The sequence below is a fragment of the Ctenocephalides felis genome, unplaced genomic scaffold (genome assembly GCF_003426905.1).
Source record: "Ctenocephalides felis isolate EL2017-DRISC unplaced genomic scaffold, ASM342690v1 CF-g0.4_SCAFFOLD_01886, whole genome shotgun sequence".
Classification (NCBI taxonomy): domain Eukaryota; kingdom Metazoa; phylum Arthropoda; class Insecta; order Siphonaptera; family Pulicidae; genus Ctenocephalides; species Ctenocephalides felis.
The window spans coordinates 2,104,654-2,120,155 of NW_020538040.1; the positions used below are offsets into that span (position 1 = coordinate 2,104,654).

Sequence of the window (15,502 nt, forward strand, 5' to 3'; positions counted from 1 at the left end):
TCAATATTTTATTTGCTCGTCAGTAGAGACCCTTTTGTGTCCTCATGATCGATATTTTATTCCCTCGTTAGTAGAGTCATTTTCTTATTCTTTCAGTATAGTTCTTATCTTGCCAGTAGAGTTCTTATTTCTTTAATTTTTAATTTGCTCGTCAGTAGAGTATATTTTCATTTTCTTATGTAGTTTGCTCGTCAGTAGAGTTCATTTTTCCTGTTTACTTCAATAGTAAAGTCCTTTTTATCTCATTTTTAGTGGTGTCCCTTTTCCTTTTTCTTTTCTGTTTGCTCGTCAGTAGAGTCCATTTTCCTTTAACCTTTAGTGTGCTTTTTTGTCCCAGATCGATCGTCAGTAGAGTCTATTTTATTATTGAATAAAATTGAATAAATTGTCCATCGAGTCACTTTTTTTTTAATTTGCTCGTCAGTAGAGTTAATTTTTGCCTTATTTTTTTAGATTGCTCGTCAGTAGAGTCCCTTTTGCTTTATTTTTCAGTTTGTTCGTCAGTAGAGTCCTCTTTTACGTCCAATGAAATTAAACTTCAGGTTTTTATGAATAAAAAAATGAGTTTTGTTCGTTAGAAGAGTCTTCTTTTCACTCAGATATTTATATATATATATATATATATATATATATATATATATATATACATACATATCTAAAATCACGAATGCAATTGACAGATATCCCAGTTTTATTAATTGAATATACGCAGTCCACAAATTCTCTATTGTTTTCACAAAAACAATCCGAAAGCTTTTAGTGCGAGTCCGACTCGCTTTTTATGTCATTTAATTTCATATGACATCATTGCACTAAATTAGAAACGAAATCATTTACATTCAAAGGAGTGTCCTCCACCGTATCTCAAACAATTAGCTAAGTCACCACTTTTAAAAACTTCTAAGGAAAGTTTAATTAATGAGGTTAAATTAAATGTGAGTAAAATATTGCTTTGAAAACTAAAAAAAGAAAAGAAATTCTAGCAATTCAAAAACTTGAACGTGAAAGTATAGTTCCTTTTCTTGATGCACAAAAAATTACTAACATAAGCAGAAATAATCAAAAGCTACTGAGGGAAAATAAAAAAGGGACTCTACCGACAAGCAAAATGCAAAAATATTAATAAACATTATACTGCCAAACAAACTAAATGTGAAAATTAATTATAACCGAAGAAAAAAGGTACTCTACTGACGAGCAAATTAAAAAGGAATTAAAAAAGGACTCTACTGACGAGCGAATTAAAAAGAAATTAAAAAAGGACTCTACTGACGAGCAAACTGAAAAAAACACAGATTACATATGACCAGTCAATAATTTACGTGTTACAATAGTAGAGTCCTTATTTAATTTTCCCTTTTTAAAGTTCCTTTTTATCTTCGAGATCTATAATCAATTTGCACGTCAGTAGAGTCCTTTTCTTCTGTTCTACAGAATAGATTATTATTGATTTAGAAAATAAAAAGAGACTCTACTGACGAGCAAATTAAAAAAACAGATTGAAAAAGAACTTTACTGACGAGCAATATAGAAGAAGAAAAATTAACTCTACTGGCGAGCAAATAAAAAAACAGATTGAAAGAGGACTCTACTGACGAGCAAATTAGAAAAACAGATTGAAAGAGGACTCTACTGACGAGCAATATAAAAGAAGAAAAAGGGACTCTACTGACGAACAAATTAAAAACGATTGATTAAATTAAAAAAGAACTCTACTGACGAGCAAATTAAAAATAGAAATTGAAAAGAACTCTACTGACGAGCAAAATAAAAACAGATTGAAAAAGACTCTACTGATGAGCAAATAAAAAAACATAATTAAAGAACTCTAATGACGAGCAATATAAAAGAACAAAAAGGGACTCTACTGACGAGCAAATAAAAAACAGATTGAAAAAGAACTTTACTGACGAGCAAAATAAAAACAGACAAAAAAAGAACTCTACTGACGAGCAAATAAAAAACAGATTGAAAAAGAACTCTACTGACGAGCAAATTAAAAACGGATTGAAAACAACTCTACTGACAAGCAAACTTGCAAAGAAAATTGCAAAACAAACTCAACTGCGTAGAATATTCAATAAGTAGCAAATTAATAAAAAATAAACTACTAAAATAAAAAGAGTAATAAATAGGGCAATTCTGCCGTAACAAAGTTTATAATATGCCTATCTGTTTGCGGTACGATCAGGCGTATTTTACATATAAACAAAACAAGAAAGAATGTTACAAGAACATAATCTTCGATGCTCTTTTATCACTGACAAAGTTTTGACGTTATGAACAAAAGGGACTCTACTGACGAGCAAAATACAAAAACAAGAAAAATAAGATCCATTGAAGTCCCTAACTTGCCGATAAGCATAACTTTCATTTTCTCTATGTATTTCTTTACGGCGGAGATCGCTCCACCGCACGTAGTACACTACACTTCCGCGACATCGAACTTCATCATGACAAATTCTCATCTGGCAATAATTCAGTCCCGAGGACGAGGACTAGTCGTTCGGGACTAATCGGGGCGATTTTAGTCCCACAAACGTATTTGTCACTCTTATTTTCTTTTATTTCGTATAAAAGAAATAATAATAATGATGATAAATATTGTAGTTTTTCTTTGTTTTATTTATTGTTACTACTGACCTCTTTCCAAATATTGTAGTGACTTAGAAAACAGCCTATTTCACCCATTGTCATCGGCCTGAAAAATAAAATTATTATAAAAAGGAACTCTACTGACGAGCAAATTTTAAAAGAGAACTAAATATACTTTAATCAGATAAAATCAGGTAAAATATGATAAATTATTGTTACTTAGTATTAAATATTCAAATAAAAAGAAGAAAAATTTTCTACGAATAATCTAAATATCTAAAATCTAAATATCTAACTAGTGGGGCGCATGGCATCGTGCCTTAAGGCAAATTGCTGGAACTTCCCGTACCAAAAATTATTTTTTTTTTGAAAAGATTAACATTTTTTAAAAAAATTTACTCTAAAAAAAATAGATTTTTGAGGAACTATATAAATTTTTGACAAAAACTTACTTTTTGTTGAAAAATTATTTTGAAATATTTTGGAAATTCTGAACTTTTTTTCAAAGCAATCGTACTGCTTTAATGCATAGAGACTAAATATCGAAGCGCGTAAGCGCCGCGTCGCTGTCTAACGCATAAGCATTGGTACGGACCCATAGGAATGTTAACAAAATGTATACTCATTGTTAAAATCTCTATAAAATATCTGATAATTTGATGTGCATATGTCTAATGTCTAATGATTATTGTTGACCGCCAAATGTTATTTTTTTTTACTTTTTTACTAGATCTCTGAAACCGCTAGACCTAATTTCATAAAAATTTCATCAAATCTTCATCTTGATAATGCAAGTAAAATGTTTTTGAATTATTCAAATTGCTTCATCCCGATTCCCGAAATCGTCGACGAAAATTGTATCTGAACACACACAAATGCACGCACACACACACATACACAACATACATCAATTTTCTCTAAGGTATGCCAATATATTCAGAACCTTTGAAACGTAAAGTTATATAAAAATTTTCATTTTCGATTTTTGTGCGATTACTATAACTTACCCTACGGAAAGTTAATTATAAATAAATCAATTTATCACCTCCAGAACATTAACAATCGTCATTTCATTTCGAATCAAATTTCAAAAAAAAAAAATAGTTGCCAAATTTCCACAAAATTGAAAAAGTGCTCCAGCATAGTCACAGTCTAAACGCATTTGCAAATAATTCTGTGCGATATTTTCACTTATACTGTGCTCAGCTTGGCGGCATTTTCACATTTTTCAATAATTTTCACAAAAATTGGAAAAGTGCTCTAGTACACAAACAGTCTAAACGCACTTGGGTAAACATTTGTACCAGAGTGGCGCTTAGACTGTGCTTAGCTTGGGTGTTTTTTGAATTTTTTAGTCCAAAATTACAAAAAATTTTTTTGAAAAAAATTAGAATCAAAAATTTTTTTTTTCCAAAATCAATTGTTTTGTTGAAAAAAGCAGAAAGTTCTTTGATTCATTTAAATCGGACGCTTAGTTCTCTCAAAACAGCCATTTTTTTTAAATTTAGCTCTGTAACTCCGAAACCTCTGGGCCTACCTTTGCCAAAAACTAATCAGCACATCTCCCTATCAATAGGAATCGAATGTTTTTTAAACCATTCAAATCGGTTGATCCGTTCTCTCAAAAATTCGCTTTCTATTTTTTGCACTCTTTGCTCCATATCTCCGTAACGGCTGGACCTGCCTTTGCCAAAACTAATCAGCACATCTCCCTATCAAAAGGAATCGAATGTTTTTTGAACCATTCAAATCGGTTGATCCGTGCGCCCGAAAACGTTGACGAAAAATTGCGGACATACAAAACACACACACAGACACACACATCCATTTTTTCTGAAGTATGCCAAAATGTTCAGAAACCTTCAAAACGTCGAGAAATGTAAAAATTTTGATTTCGATTTTTGGACGATTACTATAACTTACCCTACGGGAAGTTAAAAGAGTAAAAGTTTGTTTCTAAGAAAGGGCTCTACTGAAAAGCAAATGTATTAGAGAAATTAACAATTAAAAAAATATTTTTTAAATTAGTTAATAACACTATTTACAAAAATAAATCAGTAGTTAAAACTTAAAAACGTAAAAATTATACATTTAGAATTTAAAAGAAACTTTACTGACGAGCAAATAGATTTTCCTGTTTCTGGAAGTTATATTATATATAAAAAACAAGGTTTGATAACAGGAGCATGTCACTTACAAAAAAGGAACTCTACTGACATCTTATCTATTTATTGTGATTCTTTATTAAATAGAATTAGTATTGAATCAATACATACCTTTTATGATAAGGGTCAATAAATTCGGGCATAAAACTTATACCCAATTCGACCAGGCAACTATCGTTCAGGGACCTGTAACAAAAATATAAAAAAATTATTATCAACAAACTATATATTAGAATAATAACACATTAGCCATACAATGAATAATAATAACAATTCGAAATATTATATATCTTAAAAAAAAAATTTAGTAATTTCAGTTTTTGGTTAAATGTACAAGATCGCTCCACCGTATGAACAAATTCATCTCTTGCATCTTGTGTAACTTTTAAACTATTCGAGCAAATGCAATAGTTTATTTGACGAAATTGTAATAAATTTAATAATCTGAAACATTGTCTAACAACAAAAGGCTCTAGAACAACTCGGTATACTCATAAAATCTAATTTTATGATTTGATTAAAATGTTTAATTAAGTCGTGTATTCAGACTATAAATTTATTAAAATTAATTCGTTACTTTGGATAAGTTTTTTTTAAAAATAGTATATATATGTATATATATATATATATATATATATATATATATTTTTTCACCAAAAAACAAATCAATTTCTCGTTGTTCGTTCGTTCTGAATACAAAACACTTCGGTAAACAAATCACCTGAACAAAAAGGAACAGATATTGTTTTTAAATTAGTTTGATATATTCTGAACGCGTTGGAAAAACGTTCACAAAAAAACAATTGACTACACACACACACACACACACACATAGATAAATTGCGATTTTTTATACGACTTTTCTATTTTTATTCTAAAAGTTTCAGTATCCCATAAATCATAATGTAAAATAAAATACAACGACACGTTTACGTTTCGACACCACATGTTCGCTATCAATTAATACAAAAATCGAAGTTGTGCAAAATCTTGATAAAACATAAAACTAATACAAAAAAAATTGAAAAATTAAAATTTTAAAATATGTAATATATTAGGTTGTCAAATATCTCCCTTCCGCCCTTTTGTATTATAAACCAATAGCAAAAAAGCGGAAGGGAGATATTTGACAACCTAATATTAAAAAAATTCGATTTTATCGTGATGAGAATATGCCAACAAAATTGTACGGTGGAGCGATTTGTATTTGCTCCACCGTACAATTCATTTTTCATTCGAAATGTTGGATGAAAGATGTAATTATATAACAAAAAGTTTATTCAGGAATTTGTGGTGTACCACATGTACCACAAATACCACTTCAATTGCTTTGAAATACATTTACAAATAAATAAAAAATGTAGCAGAAATATTATATGAGTGTATAAGAGAAAGTTAATATTCTAAGTTTTTAATATAGATTTTAAGGTACACCGAGTTACTGTAGGTTCTTGTGGTTAAAGACAACATTGTTCGTAATTTAATTCTGCACAAATTCCTCATACACACCATTCACACAAATCGAATGGTTTAGAAGTTACAAGCGTTGAAACAAATAAAGTGCACCAATTATACTGCATTCCATACCAAGATATCTTCGTGCGCAATATGTGTGAAGTCTCAGAAAAAGTTGAAGTTTGTATTAAAACAAGTATACTTATGTTTTTAGAATATTTATTCTTATTTGAATGCGATTTTGAAGTATACCGAGTTGCTGTAGAGCATTGGGGTTAGAGACAGCATTGTTCATAATTTAATTCTGCACAAATTTCTCATACACACCATTCACACAAATCGAATGGTTTAGGAGTTACAAGCGATCAAACAAAAAAAGTGTATTCGGTATACTGCATTCCATACCAAGATGTCTTCGTTCGCAATATGTGCAAAGTCTTACCAAAAGTTGAAGTTCGTATAGAAACTAGTATATGTTTGCCCTTAAAATATTTATCTAGATTTAAATGCGATTTTAGAGTATATGGAGTAGTTGAAGGGCATCAAGGTATTAGACAATTTTGTCAGTAGTTGAATTCTAAACAAATTTGTCATACACACCATTCACACAAATCGAATGGTTTAGAAGTTACAAGCGTTGAAACAAATAAAGTGCACCAAGTATACTGCATTCCATACCAAGATATCCTCGTGCGCAATATGTGTGAAGTCTTAGCAAAAGTTGAAGTTCATATGAAAACTAGTATATTTTTGTCTTGAGAATATTTAGATTTATTTATTTAGATTAATATCTAGATTTGAATGCGATTTTAGAGTATACAGAGTAGTTGTAGGGCATCATAATGTTAGACAATTTTTTTATTAGTTGAATTCTAAACAAATTTGTCTAATACGACATTAATGCTAAACGAATGGTTATAAAGTTATAGGTTATATAATAGATAAATGCACTTTTACTATGTTTCAACTTTGAGTCTGTTTGAATATTTATTATAATTACACTGCTTGTACTAGAGTATTGTAATTTGAGTAAATTACTCTTCAATGCATATACTATTGCAACAAAGACTAAAACTGATGAGTTTTCTTGCAAAATTTGGAAATATTAACAATTGTTTGAATAAAGTACACAAACTACTTTATACACGTAGAGAAAACATTTTGTAGTTGCATTAATTTTCAAAATTATACTATTTGCACTAGAATGTTGTAATTTGAGTAAGTTACTCTCCAATGCATATACTATCGCAACAAATAATAAAACTGATGAGGTTTCTTGTAAAATTTTAAAATAATAACAATTCTTTGAATAAAGACACCAAACTACTCTGTACACGTGAAGAAAACATTTTGTAGTTTCACGAATTTTTAAAATTACACTATTTGTACTTGAATGTTGTAATTTGAGTATGTTACTCTTCAATGCATATACTATCGCAACAAATACTAAATACTGATGAGTTTTCTTGCAAAATTTTTAAATATTAACAATTCTTTTACAGAACTACTTTGTACACGCGAAGAAAACATTTTGTGGTTTCGCTAATTTTTAAAATTACACTATTTGTACTAGAATGTTGTAATTTGAGTATGTTACTCTTCAATCCATATACTATGATAACAAATACTAAAATCGATGAGTTTTCTTGTAAAATGTTAAAATATTAACAATTCTTTGAACAAAGTACACAAACTACTTTGTACACGTGAAGAAAACACTTTGTAGTTTTACTAATTTTTAAAATTACACCATTTGTACTAGAATGTTGTAATTTGAGTAAGTTACTCTTCAATGCATATACTATCGCAACAAATACTAAAACTGATGAGTTTTCTTGTAAAATTTTAAATATTAACAATTCTTTTACAGAACTACTTTGTACACGCGAAGAAAACATTTTGTGGTTTCGCTAATTTTTAAAATTACACTATTTGTACTAGAATGTTGTAATTTGAGTATGTTACTCTTCAATCCATATACTATGATAACAAATACTAAAATCGATGAGTTTTCTTGCAAAATTTTGAAATATTAACAATTCTTCAAACGAAATATCCAAACTATATGAGCATTCATTTTCATACAAATTTATTAAATTCGAATGCGCAGAATCGTATATATACATATATATATATTGTGTGTGTATATATATATATATATATATATATATATATCTGTATGTATAATCTTAACACGAACGGTTTTGTTCAGTACGTTTCGAACTTTTACTCAGTTCGGACAAAAAAATTTTAAAAATTAAATAAAAATATAAGAAAAACAATGAAGTACGTCAAAAAATAATAATTAATATCCTCATTAATTATATTGTTGATTAAATAAATAAAAAAATTAATATATTTATAATATTAAAGTGGAATAAATATATATAAAAGTGACTAAAAACATATAGTGGTATGTGTTTTTAATAAATTACATTCGGACAATTTGTTTTTAAAAATTAATGAAAAATGTACAAAACCTAATTAGTAATTATAAATTAGTAAATATATAATTTTATTAATTATATTATTGATATAATAAATAAAAATTGGATATAAATAAGTATTGAAGTGACAAAAAATTACCTAAAAAGTGGCTAATAAAATATACTGATAAGTGTTTAATAATTAGTTTTTAGACGAAATATTTTTAAAAATCAATTAAAAATATACCAAAAATATTATAGTTATGCAAAAAATTAAAATTGACATCTTTATGAATTATATTGTTAATATATAAAATAATATTTAAGTATAAATATTTGTAATAAAGTAGAAATAAATAAAAGTGACAAAATAAAATAAACTGATGATACTTGTTTATAAATAGTTTTGGGACAATTTTTTTTTTTGACAAAATTTGATTAATTACTCAAAAAATAATAATAAATAACATTATTAATTGAAGTTTTATATTTTAAATATTAAACTTAAATATAATATTTATTATATAAATAAATAAATAAAAATAAAAATATATAAATATGGAAACGAGTGCTTAGTAAATGTAAAAGTGTTTAATTTTGTTTTTATGAATTTAATAAATAAAAGTGTATAAATAAATTGTTTATATTTATGTGCCAAATTGTTGCAAAATAGAATAGAATTATGTAATAATAAACAATATTTTGTACAATTTTATGTGAAAGAATCAATTTCCTTCAATTAATTTGCTTTAAAAACAAAGTTATTAAATTGAAACTAAATTAACAAAAACAATATTAATAAATTAACAAAATGTGTAGAAAGTGCAGTTTATATTTTTGCAAAAATGCAATTTTAAATTTGTTTATATATTTATAAAGGTAAGTACTGAATCGAATAAGGTTCAAATTAATTTTTCACAAAAAAACAAAAATAGTAAAAATTTTATATTAAACCTGTAATTGAACGTTTGGAACTAATTTTATATGTAAATAATTTTATTTCTAATTTCTTACAAATATAATTTAGGTTGTAAAAGTTAAAAAGATTTAAAGTTAAAGTAAAGTTAAAAAAACGAATTTTTTAAAACTTAAATTAAAATTAGAATACTTTTGAAAATTGTAGGGCACTTAAAAAAAACTTTGTAAAACTTAAAGATATTATCAAATTTTACAAAATCAAGGAATTATTATTTTACGAAATAGTAAAATGTTCCTTAATTATTAATAATTAACTCAATTTGTTTAATCAATTTTTCTTTTACAACACTTAAATTTTTTTACACTTATTTTATATTTAATATACGACTTTTAAATAAAATTTCAAAGGTCTAAATGACTCAATGAAATAAAAATTGAGTATTTTAAAAGTAATAACTTTATTACGACGGCAACAAAAGTTTTTACGAGCACACAAATACATAGTGAGGGCTCTGGTAGAAAATTTACGTAAAATTATATTATATATACTAGTAAAAATATGATATAATATAACTAAGTGTAAGCGGCATTTTAATTAAAGTAAAATGCGAGTTATATTGTAATAGGAACCTAGCAAGAACCCTAATTAAATCTCTTTAAATGTCATAAGAATCTAGTTCAAACCTATCAAGAAGATAGTAAATTCAATGAGAATCCATTAAGAATCTTAAGAAATCGTAAAATCTAATTTGAATTATAAAATCTCTGTCGACTGATGTCAAATTAAGTGATTAAACAAAGTTTATAAAAATCTAAGGAATTGTACAACTTTGCCATCGCCGTTTTTCCAATACGAATTCTTTACAATAACGGCGGACGCAAAGTTGTACACGTGATATGTTTTCAAATGCATTTTAAAGTATACCGAGTTGCTGTAGGTCATCATAATGTTAGACAATATTTCAGATTATTTAATTTCGCACAAATTTGCCGAAGGCCTTATTCATATTAAACGAATGGTTTGGAAGTTATGACATATATAATACATCTGTGCTTTAAATTTCACACAACTTTGCTTCCGCCGTATTTCAATACGAATTCTTTACAATAAAGGCGGACGCAAAGTTGTACACGTGATATATTTTCAAATGCATTTTAAAGTATACCGAGTTGCTGTAGGTCATCATGATGTTAGACAATATTGTAAATTATTTAATTTTCAACAAATTTGCCGAAGGCATCGTTCATATCAAACGAATGGCTTAGTAGTTACAAGCGTTGAAACAAAAATTTGCACCAAGTATACTGAATTCTAAACCAAGATATCAATGTTCACTGTATGAAAAAAATCTTTGACAAATCGTAGTTTGTATGGAAACCAGTATACTTTACACTCGGATCATTTGTTTGGTTTCAATTGCTATTTTAAAGTATACCGAGTCGCTGTAGGGCATCATAATGTTAGACAATATTTTAGATAACTCAATTTTGAACAAATTTGCCGAATATTGTATTCAGTTTGAACGAACCGTTCAAAAGTTACACGAGTTAAAAGATAAAAACGTGCAGGATATAAACTGCGTACTATATATAGTACAGCGGGTCAAATGCGAGTTAAAAAGTTTTACTTCAAATATGGGCATGTGGACTATCAAATAAAAGGTCTCGACGAGTACTATCCATATATTTTTGTAACATACTCAACAAACTAACAGGATTCCGAATACCACATTCAGTTAATACGTGATGTCCATTTTTGTCATTTAAATTATACCGAGTTGTTGTAGAGTGAAACTGTATTAGAAAATATTGTAGATGATTTAATTGGGCACATTTTTGCCGAATATTTCGTTCAATTTGTATGAACGACTCAAAAGTTACAAGGGATATTGTGAAAAGTAAACCAATGGGTTGCGGAACTCAATTGTTGACAGTTTTAATTGCATTTTATTTATTTTTCTATTTATAATTTATATTTCAAAATGATAATTTTAATAATAGTTTTAAAAATATTTATAAAACAAAATTATAAATATAATTTATATATATATATATATATATATATGTTTTCATGTATATATGTATAAATCTTTATATAAATGTTGCATTAGCACAAATCATTCGTAAATATTTAGTTAGTAATAAATTTCGGCGGTTTGTTTGTTCTGCGTGAACCGAAAATAATTTTTTTAATTCAAACAAACTTAAAAGCGATCACTAACATCACTAAAAATATAACACTAACACTAACACTAAATCTCTCCACCGGCATCTTGGAAAAATATTTAACCTCTTATCTTATTTGACTAAAATAGAAAACGACGTAGTAAAAATAAAATACAATGATATTAGTTTATACTAATTAAAGTATTAAAATTTACTTAATAGATAAAATATTGACAAAAAATTAAATTAGTAATATTAATATTTTAAGATAAAAATTAAAAAAAAAACAAATAAATAAAATGTGATCAAAACTGTCAACAATATTGTTTAGTCAAATTATTGTGACGTCAGCTCACAAAAAAGCCATGACAATGCTGAATATATACGACATTTAGATAGTACTTGTCGAAACCTTTCATTTGATACCCCACACGCCTATATTTGAAGTAAAACTTCTGAACTCATACTGAATCCCGAGTTGTGCAACCCATTGGTTTACTTTTCACAATATCCCTTGTACCTTTTGAACCGTTTGGCCAAATTGAACGAAATATTCGGCAAAAATGTGCGAAATTAAATTGTGTAAATTATATTTTCATACAATTTTGCTCTATAGCAACTAGGTATAATTTAAATAACAAAAATGGTAATTAGAAATGAAATAAATTTTTAGTTAAATACATCACTATGATATTTGTTTAGTGCTCATCGAGACCTTTCATTTGATACCCCACATGCCTATATTTGAAGTAAAACTTTTTAACTCGTATTTGACCCGCTGTACTATATATAGTAAGCAGTTTATATTCTGCACGTTTTTATTTTGTAACTCGTGTAACTTTTGAACGGTTCGTCCAAACTAATTGCAATATTTGGCAAGTTTGTTCAAAATTGAACAATCTATAATATTGTCTAACATTATAATGCCCTACAGCAACTCGGTATACTTTAAAATAGCAATTGAAACCAAACAAATAGTTCGAGTGTGAAGTATACTGGTTTCCATACAAACTACGATTTGTCAAAGATTTTTTTCATGCAATGTACATTGAGATTTTGGTTTGGAATTCAGTATATTTTGTGCAAATTTTTGTTCCAACGCTTGTAACTTCTAAACCATTCGTTTGATATGAACGATGTCTTTGGCAAATTTGTTCAAAATTAAATAATCTATAATTTTGTTTAACATTATGATGCCCTACAGCAACTCTGTATACTTTAAAACGCATTTGAAAACATATCACGTGTACAACTTTGCATCCGCCGCTATTGCAAAGAACTCGTAATAAAAGAACGGCGGACGCAAAGTTGTACATATAATACTTACAATGAAATTAAATATCAATCTAGATAAAACATGACTATACTGTATTATTTTTTCTTGAAGATATAAAAGAACTCTACTGACAAGTAAATTAAACATCAACATGATCGACAATATATATATATATATATATATATATATATCGTTGTCCAATATCGAAAAAAATATGCCAATCGTCTGTCAAATTAAAAGTTAAGATCGAAAAAGTTACGATTTAATAAAAGTCTCTTGAAAAATGCTTCTCACATTCAATACGGTGGAGCGATCGTGTTCATTTGATAAAAATAAAAAATGCTGTAAATTTGAAAAAAAAAGATTTATTTACGAATTATGAAGTAGAATATTTATAAAAAGGGACTCTACTGACTATTTTTTCTATTCTATTTTTTTGTTCAATTTGCTCGTCAATAGAGTCCTTTTTTTAAAAAAAAAAACATATTAGCTAGTAGAGTTCCTTTTCCTAAGTTTTCTTGTCAGTGGAGTTCCTTTCTTCGGGTTTGCTCGTCTGTAGAGTTTATTTTTAAAGTTTCTTCTTTTGAGTTTGTTTGTTAGTAGAGTTCTTTTTTAGGTTCATTTGTCTTTTAGAGTTTTTTTTTTTAAATTTGCTCGTGTTTCTACGTTAGTAGAGTTCTTTTTTGTCAAGTTTGCTCGTCAGTAAAGTTTAGTTTTCTAGGCTTTGCTCGTCAGTAGAGTTGATTTCTACTTTTCTTGTTATTCTATTTTATAAGTCAATATACTTCGATAAATTCTAAAGTAGGAGATTTGGTTTGCTCGTCAGTAGAGTTTTTTTAAGTTTCTGACTGCTTTCAAAAAAGGAGCGTATTATTTAGGTAATTGATACAAAAAATAAAATACTGAAATGATTATAGCAAAATAAGGATTGTATATATATATATATATATATATACACGCACATCCTTTACCATCACCATTACCATTATCTAACATTTGTCCCCAAAAACGTATCCGACCAGTTAAAGGCGCCGGTGGAGCGCCCTCCACCGTACTAGCAACCGAGCCCTTTCAAGGGACATTCCTAGCCTGTCGTAGTAATGCGAATGTTCGGCTACTATTTTTTCTCATTACTGTCTTTCTAATTACTTCATTTCCTCGCAAATGAAAGCAATTAAAAGCGCCATCATCATTGCCATTGCCATTCCGAATAGGAAAGAAGACATTTCGAGTTGGTAATTGATATATATTAAAGGATATATGTATGTGTGTGTTTATATATATATATATGTATATGTATATATATATATATTATATATATATATATATATATATATATATGTGTGTGTGTGTGTATATATATACTAAAACAGTTTATTCCTATACTGATTTATTTATAATGAGATTTCTATGAGTAAATTAATAAATAAAATTCAAAGTTTGCCTAAAGAAGCCCGTCAGTAGAGTTATTTTTACACTTTATTCCCAAATGTGCCCAATTTGTTCGGATGTAAGGTTCTCTTTGCATTTATTTCTAAATTTGATCGTCCTTTAGTCAATTCTTTGTACTATTTTAACAAAGGACTCTACTGACGAGCAAATTGAATCATAATTTATTCACAATTAGAAAAAGAACACTACTGACGAGCAAAATTAATAAGGATTTAATAAAATTAAAAAAAAGACTCTACTGACGAGTAAATTGAATCAAGATTCATCGAAAATCAAAGAAAGAACTCTACTGACGAGCAAATTAAATTAATATTTAACAAAACCATAAAAAGAACTCTACTGACGAGCAAATCGAATAAATATTTATTGAAAATTAAATAAAGGACTCTACTAACGAGCAAATCGCATCTTAATTTATTAAAGATTATGAAAAGAATTCTACTGACGAGCAAATGAATTGAGATTTACTGAAAATTTAAAAAAAAACTCTACTGACGAGCAAATTGAATCAAAATTTAACAAAATTAAAAAGTGAACTCTACTGACAAGCAAATTTAATTAACAAATTTAAAAAGACAACTCTACTAAAGACCATATCAATTCCAAGCTAAAAAACGAGAATTAAACTCTACTGACGAGCAAACTGAAAAAAAAACTCTACTGACTAACAAACTAAATATATTTAAATAAAATTAAATAAAGAACTCTACTGACGAGCAAAAATTTATAGAAGCTCCTAGACTAACACAAATAATAATTATTATAAAAATAAAATCGTAAGATCAAAAACTAAGGGCAGTCCTTAAGGGATGATGATGTACTAGACTCTCCACCGTAATTAAATGTAAAGTAATATATTTAATAAGAAAAAAATACGTTTTATTCATGCTCATTTTTTCAAATAACATATGAAATAATTGTTGTAACTTATATATATATATATATATATATATATATACCAACTCCATCTAGTTTCTTCACTTTCAACTCAAGAACTTCACACAGTTTTACATTTAAATAAATCTCCATCCCAATTTAATTAATTATGC

At 27.5% G+C, this 15,502-nt stretch overlaps 1 protein-coding gene across 1 annotated transcript in view; it reads right to left on the reverse strand.

The window, feature by feature from the left end:
- The window catches only part of LOC113378351 (glycosyltransferase 25 family member), a 178,072-nt gene that overhangs the window by 25,131 nt on the left and 137,439 nt on the right, over window positions 1-15,502 (reverse strand). The window contains exons 8-9 of the mRNA XM_026618887.1: window positions 4,872-4,946; window positions 2,644-2,701 (exon numbers count right to left, since the gene is read on the reverse strand). Coding sequence (XP_026474672.1) covers window positions 2,644-2,701; window positions 4,872-4,946 — 133 coding nt within the window. The remainder of the gene's footprint in view (window positions 1-2,643; window positions 2,702-4,871; window positions 4,947-15,502) is intronic.